This window comes from Phycodurus eques, chromosome 1 (genome assembly GCF_024500275.1).
Source record: "Phycodurus eques isolate BA_2022a chromosome 1, UOR_Pequ_1.1, whole genome shotgun sequence".
Lineage (NCBI taxonomy): Eukaryota > Metazoa > Chordata > Actinopteri > Syngnathiformes > Syngnathidae > Phycodurus > Phycodurus eques.
The window spans coordinates 48,036,336-48,057,965 of record NC_084525.1 but is presented as its reverse complement, the minus strand read 5'-3'; the positions used below and the strand labels follow the sequence as shown (position 1 = coordinate 48,057,965).

At 43.7% G+C, this 21,630-nt stretch overlaps 1 protein-coding gene across 5 annotated transcripts; it reads left to right on the top strand.

Moving 5' to 3' along the window:
- The first annotated feature begins 2,318 nt into the window (after positions 1-2,318).
- On the top strand, positions 2,319-20,269 carry arhgef19 (Rho guanine nucleotide exchange factor (GEF) 19). 5 transcript variants are annotated; one of them, XM_061696372.1, is made up of 17 exons: positions 2,319-2,592; positions 3,899-3,943; positions 11,384-12,074; positions 12,157-12,639; positions 13,131-13,263; positions 14,465-14,550; positions 14,635-14,885; positions 14,955-15,115; positions 15,196-15,348; positions 16,176-16,305; positions 16,446-16,520; positions 16,584-16,673; positions 17,678-17,841; positions 18,028-18,186; positions 18,278-18,357; positions 18,431-18,535; positions 18,958-20,269. In XM_061696372.1, the coding sequence occupies exons 3-17, from the start codon at positions 11,405-11,407 to the stop codon at positions 19,107-19,109; spliced, it is 2,892 nt and encodes a 963-aa protein (XP_061552356.1). In that variant the 5' UTR covers positions 2,319-2,592; positions 3,899-3,943; positions 11,384-11,404; the 3' UTR covers positions 19,110-20,269. The 5 variants fall into 5 exon arrangements, with proteins under 5 accessions (XP_061552356.1, XP_061552384.1, XP_061552348.1 ...); XM_061696400.1 differs by having other exon boundaries at positions 3,899-4,014; positions 14,537-14,550; XM_061696364.1 differs by having other exon boundaries at positions 3,899-4,014.
- Positions 20,270-21,630: the final 1,361 nt, after the last annotated feature.

Below are 21,630 nucleotides of genomic sequence, written 5' to 3'. Positions count from 1 at the left end.
AATCGTTAATTAATAATAATGATATGGAATGTAAATGCTTTTGTAACTTCAGATAACCACAAAAAGAAAAAAAAAAGAATGAAAAGCATATGTATTGGGCTTTAAAAAGGTGCTTGCAGAAAGGTTTCCGAAATGACGATTGCCACCCGCTGGCCCGATCGTGTAACTACAGCTGTACGAGCGACTGAGGAAAGAGCAAAACGCTGTCTGCAGCGTGCAGGCTTTCCCTGTGGTTACGCCCAACTCAGGTGGTTACGCCCACTCTTGGTTACCTTTCTCCACTTGGGTACCCCCCCACGTGCCTACGTGGCGGCCATGTTGGGAAGGAAAACATGAGCCAGTTTGAAATGACCGATTGTGTGGCAACGGCTGAATAATTGCTTCAGTAAACTTTTTAAATGGCGTCATTGACTTTGGGTTTCTGTTTATTCTCCTCACTCCACTAACCTTTGACTAATTTGAATGACCCTACTATGTTTTTGTTTTTTTTTTTTTTAAATCCATTCGAAAATGAATTTTGAACTCAATTCCCTCACGAGGAACAACAAGAATCTAAGACATTTCGCCTGCACTGTCCAGCATGCAGGTATTTATTTCACTGACACGCTGAATGAATTTTTGGCTAAAATATTACTGAATCAATCTCCAGGCGCCGAATCCTTTCAGATCGTCCATCCATCCATTTTCTGAGCCGCTTCTCCTCACTGTTTGGTTTGATTTCACTGTTCATGCGTTCAAAATAAAGATGGTAATCTACAATTGACAAAATATGATAAATTAATTACAAACAAAATTATTACATTTAAAAAAAAAAAGAAAAAGAAAAAGCACACTATTTGAGTGGTTAGCTCGTCTTCCTCAAGGTTCCGAGGATGTGGGTTTGAATCTCGGCTCAGCTCTTCCTTTGTGGAGTTCGTGCTGTATGTTCTCCTGGTCTTTGCCCGGCTTTCTCCCACGTTCCAAAAATCAAAGTGTTAGGTCCGCTGAACACTCTAAATTGTCCACAGGTGTGAATATGATTCTGAATGACTGTTTCCCTACACAGTGGCTCGAAAAAGTCTACACACCAATTCAAATTATTTCCAAATAGCAGTCTGCGTACCATTATGCATAAAACCTTCAGGCTTCTGCTAGAAAGAACAAAGATTGTCAAGAAATGCATACAGAACAACTGAACTTTATTTGGGGTTCATCAGAGGTACTTTAATTCGATTTTGAATGTGACTGGTGTATTCTGAACAGAGCCACATCCTCGGTTGTAGGTCAGTTTTTTTTTTTTTTTTTGTAAAATATGTTTTTTTCAATTGTGCTGCACAGGTTTTTGGTCATACTCATGGTGGAAAAGGTTTTGAAATAATTTTTCTTCGTCTCATTATTTTAAATGACCCAAAAAAACAAACAAACAAAAAACAAAAAAGCCATTTTTGGGGTGTGTAGACTTTTTATATCTACTGTATGTGCCCTGTGAATGACTGGTGACCGTTCAGATTGTACCTCGCCTCTCGCCTAAAGTTATCTCCAGCTCACCCGCGACCCTAACGAGGATAAGCGGTATAGAAAATGGCTGGATTGACATGCCATTGACCAATTTTGGGGGGGGGGGGGGAGAAAATGAATGCGACACAAATTAAAAAACAGTTTGGGTTCATTTTAACCAAATTACGGCGTCAAAAAGGGCCCGACCGCTACTTGTGTCAATCAATTCTTTTGAGCCAACTTTTTGGGTTGAATGAATAACCCAACTGTTTAGGTCAAAATAACTCACAAAATGTGGTTATTCGATGACTCAGCAATTGGTTCATTTGACCCAACAATTTGGTTATGCTCAGAAAATTAACCGAAGAAATTTGAGCCACCACAAACCACCCAGGAATTGGCTTAACATTATCAGCCGTACAACCCAAATGAATGGATACTGTGACCCAACAATTCAGTTACTCTCAGAAAAATAAGCCAGAAATTTGACCCAGTACAAACAACCCAGGAATTGGGTTTATGGAATAGCACAACTGTTTCTCAAGTGGTCTCTTGATAATGTAAATGGCCCGCGGGGCGGATTAAAGAACGAGGCCACCGGGCCATACTTTACCCACTCCTGCTTCATACATACATGAAGTAAAATATAAGCAAGTGAACTTTGCTCAGCAATGCAAATGTCTCGTCGTACTCAGGCAGGTGCTGCGAGCAATACCCAGAGGGAGGGCGAGCGAGGGGCGGAGGGGAATGAGAGAAAATGAGAGCCAGTAAGTAGCCAACAGGAGCTGAAAGTGAGAGAGAGGGAGAGGGAGAGGGAGAGGGAGGGAGTGAAGGAAGGAAGAAAGGGAAAGGAGTGAGAAGAGAGACAGACGTCGGCAGGAGATCTACATTGCGAGTCGCTGACCTCTTTTTTTGCTTCTCCGAGCAACCGAGAGGAGAAGGAAGAAGAGTTTCCAAAAGAAGAGAGGAGGGGGAGAGGACAGAAGGCGGGAGGAACGCAAGGCAGCGATGGACAACGGAGCTCCTCGGTCTGAGCCCTCAACGGCCCGCCGGACCGTCACGTTGGCGCCGGCGGCGTCTGACCGACGGCCACGCTAGGCCGCTCGCCGCCTTCAGGTATTCGAAAGCGACACAACAACATACAATGTCGTTTGTCTTATGTGGAATTCAGGTATGACAACGCCTGGTACGGTTGCAAAATTCTTGCATCATCGTTACCGTCGCCGTTTTCACAAAATAAATCACAATAATACAGTCGTTTGGTCGATTTTGTTGGTTTTTTTTGTTTGTTTTGACTTGGCAAGCGAACATTTGTCAAACCTGTCCTGGATAAGTGCTGTATGGTAGCAGTGGACTTCACAGCAAGCTGTTGTTTTGCAGGAAGTGGACAATTTACTGTCAGACTAAACGTAAAAAAAAAAAAAAAGAAAAGACAATTACACATTCTGCATTTAAAATAACTACCTTAAAACTCGCTCGATTAATGTTAGCGCACGATGCACAAATGCTCACGGATCACATCGATAGTCGGGACGTTTTAACACTTTAACTCACGGGTATTTGAACACAAACGGTGGAGCAACGCATAATAGAATACCCACAGGGATATGTTCTTCATCCTCTGCGTAGAACGACTAAGGCCTCGTACACGGATAAGGATTTTTCAAATCTTAAAAGAATTTTGTTGTTGTTGTTGTGACAGTTTCTGCGCCGAAAGATGATACATGAGGCATTTAACACTTTTGGTCTTATCGTGTGTGATGTGCTCTGATAAGCTTGACACAGGACACCACGCACGTCGCGATTCTGTAATCATGTGCAGTATACTCGTAAGTCTATTTTATACTGCCCCCAGGTGGCCAAGGTGCACGCACCAGAAGGAGCAGCACGATGTCAATTGAATTGACGCGCAAAATGTTGTCAAAACGGTTTCCTTTTTTACATTCCATTTCATTACATCATGACCGTACTGCGGGACGAATGAAACACCAAGGCCAAGGCACCGCGGTATTTGGCCAGACCTCCAGCGACAACTACACTTTTTACGTATCACATGCATTGCAGTGTTTTTACTTGCAGATTGTGCACTGACTCCACTTGCGCAGAAATGTCCAGTGTGCCGTGTTCAGTGTAGATTGAGTCAAGCTGTCTGTTTTGCGTCGTCAACAGCTCGTGTTGACTTTCTGCACGGCACTATCGCGAAACATCGAGCTTGTTTAAGGCAGCGTTAGATTCCCTGTTAATAATAATAATAATAATCGTAATAATAATATTGTGTGAGAAGAAGGAGTTGTTGCACAGCGGGGGCAGGTAAGCGCATGTCTGGGGTATGTTCATGTTGCACGCGAGCTCGTGTTGCAAACTGTACACGGCTCCGAGCTTCTCCGATATTCAACGCGCGACTTTTGCGTCTCACCTGCAGGCTTTCAGGAGGAGACGGATCGGCTTGCGAAGGCACATTCAACAGGTTCGGGTGCACAATTGAACACTTTGGCCACTGTCGCTCATCGACAGTCTGCCATGAGAGGCTAAACTGAGGTGACGACTAAATGTTCTTTCATGTCAAATGTGTGTGTGCGTTACTGCAGTAGTCTCTGAGATAATGATTTTCAGTGTAGCTGGCCCATGGCTGCGGGTGTCTTGTACAATAACGGTTGGTCGTTGTGTAAAATGCAACCTTTCAACCTATATTCAATTGAATACGCTACGAAGACAATACAGTATATGTATACAGTATGTTTAAACTGATCATCTTTATTGGCAAATAATCACTCATGATGAATTCGATGCCTCCAACACGTTCCCAAAAAGCTGGGATCGGGGCAACAAAAGACTGGGAAAGTTGAGGAATTCTCAAAAAACACCTGTATGGAACATTCCACAGGTGAACAGGTGAGTGTCATGAGTGTTACGGGTGAAAAAGGAGCTTCCCAGAAAGGCTCAATTTTTCACAAGAAAGGAGGTTCACCACTTTGAAAACAACTGTGTGAGCAAATAGTCCAACGGCAACATATGCTGCCATCCAAGCAAGGTCTTTTGCAGGGACGCCCCTTCTTATTTCAGCAAGACTATGCCAAGCCACCTTCTACCACGTGTTACAACAGTGTGGCTGGGTCGTAAAAGAGTGCCAGCAGTCCAGACCTGTCTCCCACTGAAAATGTGTGAGGCGCATTACGAAGCGCAAAATACCCCAACGGAGACCCCGGACCGTTGAGCAACCGAAGTTGGACATCAAACAAGAATGGAGAAAAATTCCACCTACAAAGCTTCAACAATTTGTGTCCTCAGTTCCCAAACGCTTGTTGAGTTTTGTTAAAAGGAAAGGTGATGTGACACAGTGGGAAACATGCCCCTGTCCTAGCTCTTTTCCAACGTGTTGCAGGCATCAAATCCAAAATGAGTCAAGATTTGTAAAAAAAAAGAAGAAGTTTATCAGTTTGAACATTAAATATCTTGTCTATGCAGTGTAGTCAATTGAATACACTGTAGGTTGAAAAGGACTCGCAATGTCCCAACTTGAGTCCAGGAGCTTTCAATGGATTAAAAATCAACCCCTCGTTAGCCCTTCTATGGCGTTTCGCATCATGTATGAGCATTAAACTAGCGGATTTAAAGATTTAAAAATATAGAAATCTACTTACAGTGCAGTAACACGGCATTTGTACTTTGTGCTTTTTTTTTACTGCCCACCACTGCTGACACATGCAGAAGCAAAAGGCCTTCTTCCGCCACAACTGTCGAGAGATGACCTGTCACTCAAACACTGTGTGTGTGTGTGTGTAAGAGACACATTTTAGAGGATAATGCGTCCCTTTCCTTGTTTTGTTCTTCGTTTTAGAGCATGTGACCTCAGTATTCCTGGTCCCAGCCGTCTCTAATAGCGACCTGTGTGCACTCGTACAGTTGCGTTTCTTCGACTGTCTCCGGCCGTGGCTTTGCAGTCCATTTGTAAGGAATGTGGGTCTAAGTCATCTTGGGAATGTGAAAAAGTGTCTGAGAGTATCTGAGGGTCTTATCTACTGGGGGGGGGAAGAGGAGGAGGCCCTTGAAATTGCACATGAACTTGACATGAAAAAGTTGGACTGTTAAAAGGACCACCCAGTTGTGCATTGCGCTAATAATGACGTTGATTGATGCGTTTGATTCGTCACAGGATAAGTCCAATCTTTTCAGGCATTAATTTCTTCTGCGCGGCTGAGAACATTTGGCACGCTTGAGCCGCTTAAAGCGGCGGGCGTGCAAATGCGGAAGCCCGAGGCAATGGCTGCGCACACCTGTGTGTTCAGAAAAAATTCAGTGCGTCTTTGTGTTTGCAGCAAAATGTTCCGTCCGAACACACACACAAAGCAGGTCGCTGTACGTATCTGTGTCCTCCATGGCTTTACTCAGGTGAGCTTAGTTTTGAGGCACTACTTGCTGGATGGTCACTTTGTTAGGTGCCTTCGTGAAAAAAAAACGACGTGTCCCGACCTGTCCACATCATAAAAAGGCTGAGTCCAAAGTGCCAGGAAACGCTAAAACAACAACAACAACAACAACAAAACGTACACACTCCAAAAACTGAATTCATGCAAAAATGAGTTATTCGGTCTCTGTAAAGCTTTGACAAATCACTACATTTGTCTTAATTAACTTTGTACAAACAAACACCAACGCATGGGGAAAGTCAAGGATCAACGATATTAAATGAGGCTCCAAAGACATTCAAAAGTTTGATTCTAATGTACAGTAAATGGTGAGTTATAAAGAGTCCTTTCCACTATTAGTCCCATAAACTATTTGGAACTTTATCTGGTGTGAATCCGAGGCTTTTTAAATGCTGACTCCCATTTAGCATGAGGTTGAGTGTGATTGATTCATTCTGAACACAAGCCACATCCCAGACACAAGCGGGTGTGCGCACTTCTTCACACACAATTTTGGAGTCGTTTACTTTTTTATTTCCTCTCTCGAAGGGATTAAATACAAAAGGTATCGCAGTTGAAAAGTATTGAAATGATTTATTTTGGTATAATTTTGTATTTATTTTTTTTAAACAGGGGTGTGTAGACTTTTTATTTCCATTGTAAACTAGAGCAGCGCACATCAATGGAAGTAGTTTCAAATGGCAAAATTGTTGTTTTTGGCCTTATGTTAGCATTTTGATAGCAGTTTAACATGAACAACGCGTTTGGTTTTTTTGTCTTCATTTGCCGACGTGTCGTGACTTTTTTTTTTTTTTTTCCCCCAAATCTCACTATTTGACGGGATGCCCGACTGTTGGATTTTTGGACACATTGCGTCATGATTCGGATGATGTTCGCTTGCCAAAAGCTCCTCGTTGCTTTTGTTTGTCACATGAGAGCAGATTTGTTACGGCAGAAGAAGAGCCAATCTTGTGGAGGGCGGTGGTTTAGGGGGGAGGCGGCAAAGTTCCAGACTGTCTTCTTGGCGTTTACTTGTGAGATGGTCGCCGTTTTTTTCAGGGCTGTCGTCAATTTCTGTTGCCCCCGCCCCCCCGCATCCTTCCTGTGTACGTCTCGTCCCTTGCAGTCTCGAACGGATCGCGTCTCGTGTATGTTACTGGTGTCTGGGAGGGTTTTGAGTACATTCGCTGAGGCTGCACAATGTATCGACCCCCGAGCGCAGTGCTGGATTTACGCCAGTCACGAAAATACAGCCCCGTATGTAAATGTTTCTCAGACTCGACTGTACATTAAACATAATGTGGACAGTGGCAGGCCGTGCATTTGGTACGTGGGCCTTCAGTGGGTACTTAACTAAACTGAATCCACATCACACTACCACGCCAATTATAGAAACAGTCAACAGCATACAAAACCACAAATATACTGTATAGAATTTTGCAATTGTGCCAGGAACACCATCGAAACAATATTTAGAACTTTATATCGACCAGCACTACTGCTTCCGAAGGTTCGATTGACATGGCAACACACAAAAGCTGAAAGCTGATTGGACCAAAAAAATACAAAATAAATAAATGAATAATCCAATATACACGTTGTTGGGGAAATCCCACAAGAAGTCTTTCCCCACACGTGTGCTGGTGAATGAGTGGTGTCGGCGTGTGTGCGCTTTCGTGTGCGGGCGTGTGTGTGCAGACGATGTAATTAGTGGACTGCTGTGATCTCACACGCACACACAACACGCACACACACCAGCACCTCTCACCACACTGTGAGTGGCTCGAGCCACCGTGCCGTGTCCCGGCTGGCCCACCAATGATAAGACTACTCAAGTAGCATACACTATCTGGGGTTGCTCCAGCTTTGAGAGACATCCTGCTTTCCCTATCGATTACGTTCAGGTTAAATTATTCATTATTACATAGTGCTTTAAATTTGCTGGCGCGCAATACGACCCTGAATACCACAGCATCGACGGAATCCTCCAATGAGAGATACGTATTTCACAAATAAAACATTAAAGAGTGCAGTTGGTTTCGGTGGCATATGCTGAATACAATACGCATGTGCACTGGATATAAAAAGTCTACACACCCATGTTCAAATGCCAGGTTGAGCTTTTTGGCCGTAATTCCCAAAGGTATGTTTGGCGCAAACACTGCTCATCACCAAAGAAAAAATCAAAAGAAAATCAAAAGAAAAGAACACCGTACCTACAGTGACGCATGGTGATGGTGGCCTCATGCTTTGGGGCTGTAACTGGGGCCATCGTCAAGGAGGAAGGAATTATGAACAGTTCCGAATACCTTTCGGTGTTAGCACAAAACCTTCCGTTTTTTTTTTTTTTTTTGCAAGAAAGAAAGAAAATCTCTGGAAAAGCCTACTAGAGCAGCTGAAATGTATTTGGGGTGAATCAGTGGACTTGTAAACGGTGGCATGTGTGTGTTGACTCCCATCGAACATGAGTTTCAACGTAATTCTGGAAACATCCACAGTAATAAGCGTGTGGGCACACTTTGGAAATCACATTATTTTAGTTGTTTACTGTCAACAAAAAAACATCCATTTTGATTATTCTCAAGTTGTACAGGTCACAATAATGGTGGAAAAAAAGTTGAGAAATTATTTGTCTTGTTCTCATTTTTTTCGATCACAAAAACCTGGCATTTGGGGCGCGTAGATATTTTCTACCCACAGTAAGTTGGAACACACTTCATGACCACGTTATGCTAACTTAGTAGTAAAATCAAAATGACAGTAACTATTTGTGGGGGGAAAAAAAACACATCTAAGCCATAAATATCAAACCATGAAATGATAAACAGTAATTAAGGTGGAAACTGGGTGTGCCTTTTTGTGCCGCGCGCTTCCAAATCAGTGCTTTGTTTCTTTTGAAAGAATATTATAGTATGTTTTTATTATATGCTGGAAAAACAATAAACCCTTTTTAGAGTAAGTTAAAAAGACATTTAGGTAGTCTTTAGGACTTTTGAGTAAAAAGGCCACCTTGAAAAAATGGGGGGGGGGTACAAGAATACAAGAAAATACAAGAAAAAGGGGATACAAGAAAAAACGAGAATTAAATTCTCAAGAAAAAAAAAGTTAATTTGAATAATATGGGACATGATATATCCCCCGCCCAATAATCCTTCGTATGAATTTCTCGTCTCATTACAGCACTAAGGAAGCAATGTAGAGAAATGCAAAAGGAAGTTGGAAAAGGTTCTTTTTCAAGTGACATCTGCCATAGTTTTGCGACTTGTCCGTCAAGCAATAACTCATTCCAAATGCAGGAAAGACAACGACTTCCCTGCACGAGCCATAAACGAAGAACTTGACCTAGAAACCATGGATGCACCTGAACATGAACTCCGGCATTTTTTTAAAAACTCGGTCACTACAGCACATTCCAATATGGACTCTTCCGCGTCTGAGGGTTTCCTTAAGACTGTGTCCTCTCTCTGTGCTGTGAAGCCGTAGGAAAATCTCATACTATGCGGAGCTGTCATATGACAATTTTTATTTCAAGCTCTGGCTTGGAGTCAGCCACGGAGTCATGCGCAATTGCCATGCGCACCCCGCCTGCCCCATGCAGACCACATGAGTGCCTGAGCAGCTAAAGTGAAATTACAGGACAAAAAGTCCCAAATACCAGCCTGATAGGAATTGGATTCTCAGGAATTGGATTTCTAATGCCGTGATTTGATACCTGGACCGTGTGGAATGCGCAGGTGGAATCCGATCATCTGATGCCGTTTCCGGGACGTCTGAGAAACTTGATGACGTGCGCACATAAAAATACTGTTTGGGTTGTATCCAAAAATGTGTTTGCTGGCCATTGATTATTTGTTGCGTACTCAGGACGTCTTCATGCTCTATGTTCCAAACGCTCGGAGAGAAAGTGGGAGAAGGGCTTTTTGGGTACTCTGCACCCTCAACCTGGAATCTGTTTTGGAACCGGTGCCCTTAAATGTTTTTACATCTAAAATGAAGAAATGGAAGCAGATTCTTCAGAATGTTGTTTTAGCTCAGCTGCTTGAACAGTGACTTCCTAAATGTGACACATAGATGGTTGGATCCAAAATGTCGCGCTTTATAAATTGGACATTGTCCTTCTTTGTATGTCTGTAACTTTGTGGTTTGGTCGCTGCCGGTCCTGGTCAGGTCTCTCGTTTTTAATCTGAATGAGAAAAACCTGGTTGAATAGAAAATACATGTTAAAAAAAAAATCAATGATGCAGCATAGGCTCGAACTCGTGTCTACAGCCCAGCGGCTGCGCCGTTTGAGTGGATCAGTGCAAGCGCTTCCCGCAGACTCTCAGGTGTCAGCCAGGCTCGAACACGCATAAAGACACCCTTTGTCTGGGAACACATAACCATTTGTGCGAACTACCTACCTACCGTGTGTGTGCGTGGGGCGGCGCGGTTGCAGAGAGAGAGAAGGCGGACGGTCCTGGCTGCCTCGACTAGAACAGGTGTGGCCTTCCAACAGCTGCACATTGACAACACGTGCGCTTCCACAAAGAGGAAGTTGAAATCTCTCATTTCCTGTCTCCGCTGCTGCAGGCGACTACATTTGAATGTTTTACAATCGTGATTCAGAATACAAATACGACGGAGTGACCCGACTTTCGACGAGCTTTTCGAGATACAAGCCATCATTTGGCCGAGTTTTGTTTTGACTTGAGAGCACAAACGTGGGATACGAGCACAGTCTGGCGGCAGTGAACTCAAGTCAACTCAATACTTGAGTTGAACCGGGCAGAATGGCGACATAGCACGTCTACCTCACAGTCAAGAGTTCCTGGGCTCAAATCTTGGTTCAGGCTCTCCTTAGTAGAGTTTGCATGCTTTGCTGTGCCTGTGTGGGTTTTCTTCAGGTAATTCGGCTTCCTCGCACATTGCAAAATCACGCTTAAGATTCATTGAAGACTGATTTGTGAGTGTGAATGGTTGTTTATCTGTATGTGCCCCAGTCTACGTTGTACCCCTCCTCTCGACCAAAGTCAGCTAGGATAGACCCTCGAATATTGGTTTCCATTGTCGCTCGGAATAATTAATGAAACTGGTTTCCGTGTGTGATAGTATAACAGGTAGTGTTTGTGTAATTTTGTGTATCTTTTATACTGTACCGTCAATCACACAGAAACACAAATTGAACAATTTAGTTTTCAGTCAACCTTCGAGCTGTTGGTTTTGATTCACCAACCACACTGGGCAAAAACAAAACAAAAAACTATTGTTGACCAACCCCTAGGAACACACTCACCAAGGCATAGCTAGGGAGACTCCACACCTACAATTTTAGAACTGAAGAAGATTTTTGGCTTAACGGTGAAACGTCTTCAACAAACAAGAACAGTCATGTTGCCTTGATTCAACCTTTGCGAATTACCATGACCTGGACGACTGAGAATCTACACAGACATATAGTATCGGATGTCTTGAAGAATCTGAGTGCTCCAAATTCTGATAGATTTGCTGTCTCTCTCCCTCAGCGCCAGTGTGTTTGAGCAGCCATGCTTCCTGGGTATGGACTCTCTCCGTTTCCTGATTTCCAGCCCCACCATCACACTTTGCACTGCAGAGGAGACTGTCCCAGCATGTGGCTCGCCAGCCCGGCTGAGTCGGCGGCTGTGATCGCTGGCCCCCAGGACGATGAGCCTCTCCCCCGCCCGTGTCACCACAAACATGTGGCCGTGTGCCAGCAAGAGACGTTGGCCTTCATCGATTGTCAGTCACCGGCAAATTCTAAGCTAAATGGGCACACCTCTCCTTCTGACCAACAATGCGGCACGTATGCCCCACTCCTCGACACTTTGAAGCACTCGCAGAGTGAACTTACTGACTGTGCCAAAAGTTACCACGGAGCGGCCAAGGAGGATGAACCGTTGACTTCAAACTCTTGTCGTACTAGTAAGGCCGACATTGAAAGCCAAAGTGGTCGTAGGACGTCTTCACTGGAACAGACTGATGGAGGAGCACCAAGTTTCACATCAGGGTATCGTCCTGACTGTGTACCTAGTCTCCCTTTGTCCTTCCCGCTGTCCTCACTCTACACAAACATAGACTCCTGGGACTCTCAGATACTTTGCTCTCCATCCCCACCCGAAGGGCCGGAGTTTCAGAGCTTGGACTACCAACCGCAGAGGCGAACATCCCAAGGTTCGCTTAAAGAGAAGTCCATCCGTGAGTGTTCTCTTGCTTTAACGCTCCACAGATGTTAGCTATCTAGTCTAACATTATAAGTTACAAGTCTTGTTGTTTCCAGGCCGTAGGATTCAGGTTTATTCTTCAGACAGCCTCAGTGACGACTCTCTCAGCAGTCCCGTCCTGGATGCAGACTTCCTCTCTCCTGAAACCTGTGCATCTCTCCTGGAGGAGGATCTCAGTGGACAATCCTCACAAGAGACCAACGCCAGTCCTTTGTCTACAGATGTTATTCCGGACCTTCAGAACCTCAGTCCGGATGATATTCCCTATCTACCTACAGAACGGCTGCAGATTTTTGAGGACTCGCTACCGGGTGTGAGAGAAGACAGTCTGTACACGTCAACGATGGCAACGGGGGGCAGCATTGTGCCACGCAGTCGCCAAGAAGACCAAGAGCGGCGGCGTTTCTCTGCCTCAGAACTGATTTCCAGACTCCAGCTGTCCCAAAGAAAGAATTCCTTCACCTTGAAGCTGGGAAAGTCACTGTCGGCCCGAGTCGCCTCCAGGGACCGACAGGGTTCAAGCAGTTTGAGTCCAGACAGTGAGTATTAGTAACCTTGTCGAGGTTACATGACATGAGACACGAAATAAAAAACGAATCATCAATTAAAACTAGTATCAAATAAAGATAATCAATACAATAAGGATATAGAATAGTTTTGGTTCACTGTAAAAGGAAACTGAACCAGTGCAAAACTCATCAATCTGGAAGGTTTAATGAATTGATTCATTGAACTTCAAAGGTAGAGTATGCAGTTTGCAGACTGCTAGCAAGATTTGAACGTAGCCTCACTCCCCACCCCATCCCCTGACGTCTTTCTCTAAAGAAAGTGTAACCCCACTGCATTGAGTTTATAGTAGGTGTATGAATGATCAATAATCCATATCACTGGCAAAAATAGACGTCCCACAAATGCGATTATGCTTAGGCCCCCACGGAAGTGTGGGCCAGCTATGCCTATGTCCAGAATGCCCACTTTTGGTAGCAGGCATCTCGATCCACCTGCACTACTTATGTATAACCGTCTCTAGATAAGTCCAACACAAAGCAACGCAGCTCAGGAGGCTCCAGTGACAGCGCCCCCCACAGTCCTGTAGGTCCTGCACCACCGCTGCCCAGCAGTGACAGTGGAGTGCCAACGCATTGGTGGAGCAGCAAACTTGGGTGAATATTTCAGCACGGAAAACAGGCATATTTGCATTGGAATATCTGCTTATTATTTCTCATAACCTGTCTGTAACAAACGTATGAAGAACGTGTAACTCAGCTACAACATTTTTGAATATAACATCAATCCTCAGCTATTCACTGAAAAACTATTCGCATATTTTTGTTCTTTCTGTAACGCTCTGACATGCTACAAGACGGTGCCCAAACCTTGGCTAGTAGAAAAGTAGTAATTGGCGTCAAGGAATTATGTTAAAGTGACACATCTCAACTGAGAGATCTTTGTATGTCACAGAGAAGCTCAGTTTAAAGGGGAGTTTGCTGTGTTAAAAGTGTAAGCAAGATAGAAATGTGGCCTCACTTGAGTAATCAATAACCTCTCGAGTCTTTTACCAAAGGCTCGACCATCACTAACTTGTACGAGCGCGATTCTCAACGCAAATCAAGCTTCCACAAAACGTCAGCGCTAACAATAATAAGCTAGCATTAGCTCTATAAACAAGCAGACGGTAGCCACGGCTGCTACTTTGGTAGCATAACTTATTCGTAATGGATTTTGCTATTATGTTTGCACTAAACGTTATCGGTTTGAAGTTTTATTCTGTAGAATGTACAATCCACTCAAAATCAAAAAGGCGTGATAAACGAACCTGTCGAGCAGAAACGTTGCAAAGTCCGCATCGCTTCGGAATCCGTTTGGCTGCCTGATGTCTCAACACCTCTAAAAGGCAACGGCTATGTTCACTCCTGTTTGCGTTTTTAAAAAAAAAAATTATTTTGCGGAGGAGGATATTCCGCCATAGTTTCATCAAAGCTCCTGAAGCCCAAGGTAACAGGTCAGTGTGAGCCCACGGTGTGCCCGCTATTAGTGTGCCCATGAGTGCGACGATTGACACCTCGTCGGTCACACTTTCTGTCTCTGGTTGTGTTTGAATGGGCACGGTGCTTCCTTGTAAATCAAATTAGTTGGCAGAAGATTTTCTTTTCACAGATGATTTTGCTCATGTCCTACTGCCGAGTCAAAATGTTTTAACAAATGTAAAAAAAGGGATTTTTTTTTTCAGTCTGAAAAGTTTTCATCTTGGGGTGTTCCAGAAAGATCAGAAAAATACGAAGAGAACAATAGGTGTGTTTTTCCGGGAATAGCTAAGGAGAACATGTATGACAATTGAATGTGGCTTCACATTGATGGCAACAGAATGCGGAAGAGGTCGATTGAGGAAGACTTGTTCACACTGCCCACTGTCGCTCGTTCCAATCGCTTATCAAGGTTCTTGCCGAGTTGTAAGTTACCCTTTTCCGCAACCGCTCGTCTTCTGCATCTGTTCAAAAGCCGATACTTGAACCGTGTTTCTGTGTTTCCCGTAGCCATCCTGTATCAAGAATACAGCGATGTCGCCATTAACAGAGAGATCCGAAGACAACGGGGCAAAGGCACTGAGGAGGAGGGCCCCCGGGACGAGGGTTCCGACGGGACCCCGTCTCCGTCCAGTCTGTCTCCGTCCAGCTCCTTTTGCTCCTCACGAGGGTCCGCTTTTGCCCTGTGGCAGGACATCCCGGACGTGCGCTCCAGTGGTCAGCTGGACAACTTCAGCAACGAGCAGAGAAAATTACAGGAGGTGCCCCACGTAAACAAACCTGTGTCCTGGGACTGCTGAGAGCTGATAGACCGTTCCTCCTCCCTTCAGGCCAAGTTTGAGCTGGTGACGTCCGAGGCCTCGTACATCCGAAGTTTGACGATCGCCGTGGATCACTTCATGTTGTCGCAGGAGCTCTCCGAATGTCTCGGAGCTCAGGACAAGCAGTGGCTCTTCTCCAAGCTGCCCGAAGTCAAAGATGTCAGCGAGAGGTGAAGTCACGAGACGCTCGTGTGTCTTTGGGCACGTCGCCCGTCACCAGGGTGAATCCAGTGCTCTTGATTACACGTAGGTTCCTTCAGGACTTGGAGCACAGGCTGGAGGAAGACATCCTGCGTTTTGACGTGTGTGACATCATTCTGAATCACTGCCCGGCCCTGCGCAGGGTCTACTTACCTTACGTAACCAACCAGGCTTACCAAGAGCAGACCTATCAGCGGCTCCTGTGAGTAGACCTTCGTCTTGTTGCTCCTGTCTCGTTTTTCTCACAATACGGCCGTGCCTTGCACGTAGACAGACAAAATAACAATAACAGTGTCCGTATTATACTGTCCCCACGCGACCAAGGCGCACACGCCAGAATGAGCAGTAATATCGCAATTATTGATTGGTTGTTTATATGCGCCCTGCGATTGGCTGGCGACCAGTCCAGGGTATAACTTCAGTCGTTTTTTTCTGATAACAAACACGCGCGCACACACACACACACACACACAAGACATGAGCAAAAACATGATTCCTGCGTCTTGTTGGCTGTACATACATTTTCTAGTAGACATGGGGTGTTGTGCCTATACACCTGCATGACTTAACTTGTAGCGAGCCAAAGAATTTCTGAAGTGCAAAAATATTCCCTTTGATGCATAACATAGCTCCAAAGTGATTCGGGGAAGTTTGATTGATATCCATCTTTGCAAAAAGTCATTTCATAATTCAGTGTTTTATAATGCATTATTATTACATTTGAAGTCACACATCCTTTTTGACCCATGTCTGTAAACCTGGTGTAGAAATTTCAAAGTAGTTTAGAGTAATAGTTTTGTTCAGTAAAGTATAAAAGGCAACACAACACAAATATTGATCTGCTGTAATCAAAAGCAAGATATTTAATGTCTACTTTGAGTATTCAAGCATTCTGTCCCCCCCCCCTCCAAAATATAAAAAACTAATGCAGGTAATTTTGGACCCTATTGTGCTTGTGTTGTGCATCCATTAGGGTTCAACTCAATTTTTCAAAGAATAATTTCAACATTTCCCATCTTCTGTCGTCAGGCAGGACAAAGCTCGTTTTCCCGCCGCCTTGACCCGTCTGGAGGAGGACAGCGTCTGCCAACGACTGCCTCTGTCCTCATTTCTCATCCTTCCATTCCAGAGGATCACTCGGCTGAAAATGCTGGTGGAGGTACGGAACGCACTTGATAATTGTACTTGAAAGCCAATCGCGGGGAATTACGAATGGGTGAAGATTGGAATTCTCTCCTAACAAAATGCAATGTGAGATTTTAATGGGATGTGTTTCAAAGAATGCAAAAACGTTTGTAGAACATCCTAAAGAGGACCACCCCAGGATCCAGAGATGAGGACACTGCGACGAAGGCTTTCAATGAGCTAAAAAAGGTACTTGCTATCATTCTAAAAGGTTAGCGGACAATTCTAACTCTGCTTACTGTCTTGTCTTAGATCATAAAAGAGTGCAACTCTAGCGTGCAGTCCATGAAAAGGATGGAGGAACTCATCCACCTGAATAAGAAAATTCATTTTGAGGGCAAGGTGACACGTCTGTTGAATGCCTCCGTCTTCTTTTAGAGTCTTTAAAAACCCTGTAACGTGACTTCAGAGATTTGTTTCTAAATACATGTTTGAAGATAATCGTTGAAAACACGAGCAAAGACTGACAAGTATGTTGGCCAACTACCAAATTGTGGAAATATAGCGTTAAACTGTTTTTCACCATTATACAGGTAGGGTTGCAGACCTTTTGGGTGACGCACTTGGACGCCCGGCATGAGTGCCCCCTCCCCCTTCTGTAAAAGAACGTGAGCGCCTCGGTTTGCATCAGTGGTTATCTGGCGCAATATTACTGAGCGGTAGATAAGAACAATGTTAGGTAGACTATCACGTGACCAAACAGGAAAACAGGTTGCCGGACTTCCTGTGTGCATAGCGATAACTACGAGAACTACGGACTGATGACATGATGGTTTGGACTCAGACTTGTACTACCTAGAAATGAACTAAGCCTAAAGACTAAATAACAAACTTCACTCACAAAAGAAGGGGGAAAAAACCAAAACAAACGAGTGACAGCGTGATTGAATGTAGTGCCATAGCAAGAAATGGGGGCTGGGGGAGGTCAAGCAATTTATTCTTTCCCAAAACGTAATTGGCGGGCATTTTGTCAAGCCCAATATTTTTGTAGGGGGGCTGAAGATTGGTTTTAGGGGCGGCTAGGGCTATAAACCTTCGCCAAAAGGCTGAAGCCCCCTAAAATTGGCCTAGACGAGGTAGCTTTTATTTTTTCAGTTCATAGTAATGGTGTTTTATTGACAGTCGACAGTAGAGGAGGGCGGGGTTTCAGCGCATTCAGCGGACACGCCCGCAGCATTTGGGAGCGGTGACAATAGTTTGATTTTTCACAATTCTGAAGCCGATTTTTTTAAATCTTTCAAATTTGGCGGGGTTGCTAACAACACTCTTCTCCATGGTGTGTCAAACATACAAGACATTTATTTACATTTTACAGATACGTTGACACAAAATTCCTTTCTTTCTAGATATTTCCTCTGATTTCTCAGTCTCGTTGGCTGGTGAAGCACGGTGAACTTCTGGAGGTGGACACGCAGACCATGAGTATTTCTGGATCCAAGTTCAAGTTGCCCACCAAGCCGGTGTACTTGCACTTGTTTAACGACTGCCTCCTGCTGTCCAGGAGGAAAGAGTATGTCACCACTAGGGCACTTTATTTATTTTTCCAAGGTTACCCCTAATGGAAGGCCTTTGCCAGATGAGGGGAATCTTTTTTTTCCCTGGTTGTAATCCAAAAACCGATTGAGAATACAACGAAATAATAAAAAAATGATCGATATAATTCATTTACACAACTTTGTACGGGGTTATGTTGCAGCACATGGAAGTTCTTGGTGTTTGTCCACGCCAAAATAGGAGAGCTAAAAGTGAAAGATTTGAGTCAGAAGCTGAAGGGAATCTCGGGCTTCATCTTCCACCTTCAGTTGTGTGACGGACAACAGCTCAAACATCAGATCCTGCTCAAATCGAACACTGAGTGCGTACATATTCACTCATCCAGCACGAGCGTAACCGGATGCTTTCACTAAAAACGTTCTCTAAGTCGTGTTAAATTTGTGTGCACCAAGGAGCGGGAAGCAGCGATGGATTGCAGCCATGTTTCTATCCAATCCTCGCGAAGACATCGAGCAAGCCAGTGAGAACGATGGTGAGTACACATCTGGGAGAGTCGCTGCGAAGCGTGAGCACCGATGTGGAATTTCCCTATCTTCTCCTCTCAGACATATCTCAGGTCCAGTGCATTAGAAGCTATCAGGCACAAGAGCATGATGAGTTAACGCTGGAGAAGGCGGACATTCTTCATGCCAAGACCATCACCAGCGACGGTGAGAAAACTGTTTGAAATACCTCCCTTTGTCAAAAAATGTAAAACTGCAGGTACAACATGTCAACATGCTCCTGCAAAAGCTCGCCAATCAGCAAGCATTTTGCTGATGGTTATGTAACCCATTGCAGCCTTGCGCAGGTCTACAATCATGTCCCAGAAAACCTTGTTTCATGTGCCCCAATCAGTCTGTGGGAGCCAGAATTCTAGCTGAGTTTTTGGGGATCAAATGCTCAAATTTTCTGCGCTCAGTTTCTTTTACAAAATGCATTTTTGACTGGTTTATGTCTATTTCCAGAGGAAGTAAACATCCTTAAATATTGTTTCTTTCTTTAGACGTGATCAAACTCTTAAAAAAATGAAGAATGGGCAGCAATAATTATTCCCTCCTCCTGACACTTAAAGAAGTGCTCTTTCTTTTAGGGTGGGTGGAAGGCATCCGGCTGTCAGACGGGGAACGCGGCTGGTTCCCCAAATCCTACGTGGAGGAAATCACGAGTCGCAGTGCGCGTCTCCGCAACCTTCGAGAAAATATTCGCATCAAATGTGTCACGCAAAAACTCGGAGAGGACTAGCCTGCATTTGTTTTCCTGGAACGTCTTGGATGGCGGATGTTGACCCCACCGGGAGGCAATTGTGGAGGGCAGTGCAAGTTTTCTGCTGTTGCGTGCTGCACATGCAAATCTGAACTGATCGAATATAACAAAGCTCTTAACACTTCTTTATGCGAGATGAGTACAATATAAAAGTTTGTCACTTAAGGGCCACACAGGACTGGAAAGGTGCAAATCGAAAATACCATTTGTGTTTGGATCCTTGCGCAGCACAGATTCCATCCCTCCACAAAGTTTTAATTGGTTGTTGAGTGGCCGACTGGTTAGCACATCTGCCTCACAGTTCTGAGGACCGGGGTTCAAATCCCGGCCTCGCCTGTGTGGAGTTTGCATGTTTCCTCCCACAACCCAAAAACACGCACGGTACGTTGACTGAAGACTCTAAATTGCCCGTCGGTGTGAGTGTGAGTGCGAATGGTTGTTTGTTTATATGTGCCCTGCGATTGGCTGGCGACCAGTTCAGGGTGTACCCCGCCGCTCGCCCGAAGGTAGCTGGGATGGGCTCCAACACGCCCGCAACCTGCGTGGGGAGAAGCGGTAAAGAAAATGGATGGTTGTTGAGTTTTTATGTTTCAATCATGCTAATAGACAACAACAACAAAAACAATAATACCTCGCGCTAATAGTAATAGATTCACATCTATCGTGTTGTCCTGTGTCTTAAATCTCATAGCTCACTGACAGCAGTCAAATGTAATTTGCCTTTTCTTTATTCAATTTGTATGTAAGAGGAAATGAGCTGAAAAGTTCAGCAACAAAAGCAAGACATTTTTGAGCAACTTACTACATAGCTGTATACCGTTCAGATTGTCCAGTAAACAACATTTTTCTCCAAATGTTTTCTTTTTACTGTGATCCACTTTTTAACATCAAGATTTTCTGTTTTTTTTTTTTTTTCCCACTTGTTTTCTTCCATGGTTGTTTGCAATTTAAATGCATAGTTATACCTCTTCAGGTGCTTTTCGCCTTATGTAAATGTTTGTGGCGACATGATTTGATGCATTTATTTAAATTTACGTGAACAAAATATGGTTTGCAACTTTGCATCACTGTAGTCTGATCGCACACGTTGTATGAAGCTGGATGTCTGCACACTACTGTAACCCGAGGAAATAAATTGGAATAGCTCTATTGTGTCTTGTCTTGGAACAATGTTGCGTAAAAACATGACAAAATCATCAGATCTGGCATCATTGTCTTTTTGTGGCACATTTATTCCATCAAAAACCAAACTATTATGTCACAGTTTGATGCCATTTGTCAACAAGGTGATCGGCAATTGTTTTCCCACTCGGCGAGTCAGCCACGCCAAACTATTTAGGGCTCTCTTGATCACTGCTGACTCATTGCCAGATTGTTCGCTTCGTGCCCATGCAACGCCAGCACTTTTTTTTTTTTTACAGTGCCGTGAAAAGGTATTGGTCCCCATTTCAAATTCTGATATTTTCGTATAGTTTCCCCACTTTAATGTTTAAGATCATCAAACCGTGTAAATCAAGTTCCATATATATATATATATATATATATATATATATATATATTGTCTTTTCACCTGGCACTGTGTGAAAAAGTAATTGCCCCCCCCCCTTGTTGAATCATGAATTAATTGCGGCTAATCAAAATTTTTGGTTAATCTTCACCGATCACACCCAAGCCTGTTTACCTCCTGACCTGTTCAATCAAGAAATCACTTACACAGAATCTGTCCTGACAAAATCAAATCAGACAAAATATCTAAAAAAGCTGCAACAAAATTACACAATCCAAAGAAACTCTAAAACAGTCAAGGAATAAAGAAATTGACCTCCATCAGCCTGAAAAGGATTACAAAAGTCATTTCTAAAGCTTGAGGATTCCAGCGAACCATAGGGAGAGCCATTATCCTCACATGGAGAAAACATGGAAGAGTGGTGAACCTCCCTTACCAAAAAGAACATCAAGGCTGTTTTTACTTTTGCAAAAAAGTAACATCTAAATGCTTCCCAAGACTTTTGGGAGGATATTATATGGTTTGACGAGACAAAAGTTCCGTTTTTTGGAAGATGTGTGTCTCCTTACATCTGGTGTAAATGTAGCACAGCATTTTAGCTTGTATTAGCGTAGCTTGTATTATCAAAAATAATGTGCAAGACACGTACTGTATGTGAAATATGTATGATGCTCTTTAAAATTAGGAATTTCGGAACCCATATTGTATACCTTTGAATGTATGGAAACTGATTTAGCAGATGATTATCCATAGCAGGTCCTGAAAAAAAATTCAATATCTGTCAATACAAAAGCAGAAGCCAAAGCAATAATTAAAAATAAAATCAAGGAGTTTTGTCAAACATGGACAAAAGCGTACAGGGAGAGAATTATGCAGAAGCAACTCTTTAGAGGGAGAAATAAGACAAGATGTTCGGTGTTGAAAGGAAGGAATGATCCTCTCAAGGCTGAGAGTACTGGACATTCTGGATAAAATAAAACTCAAATGTGAAAT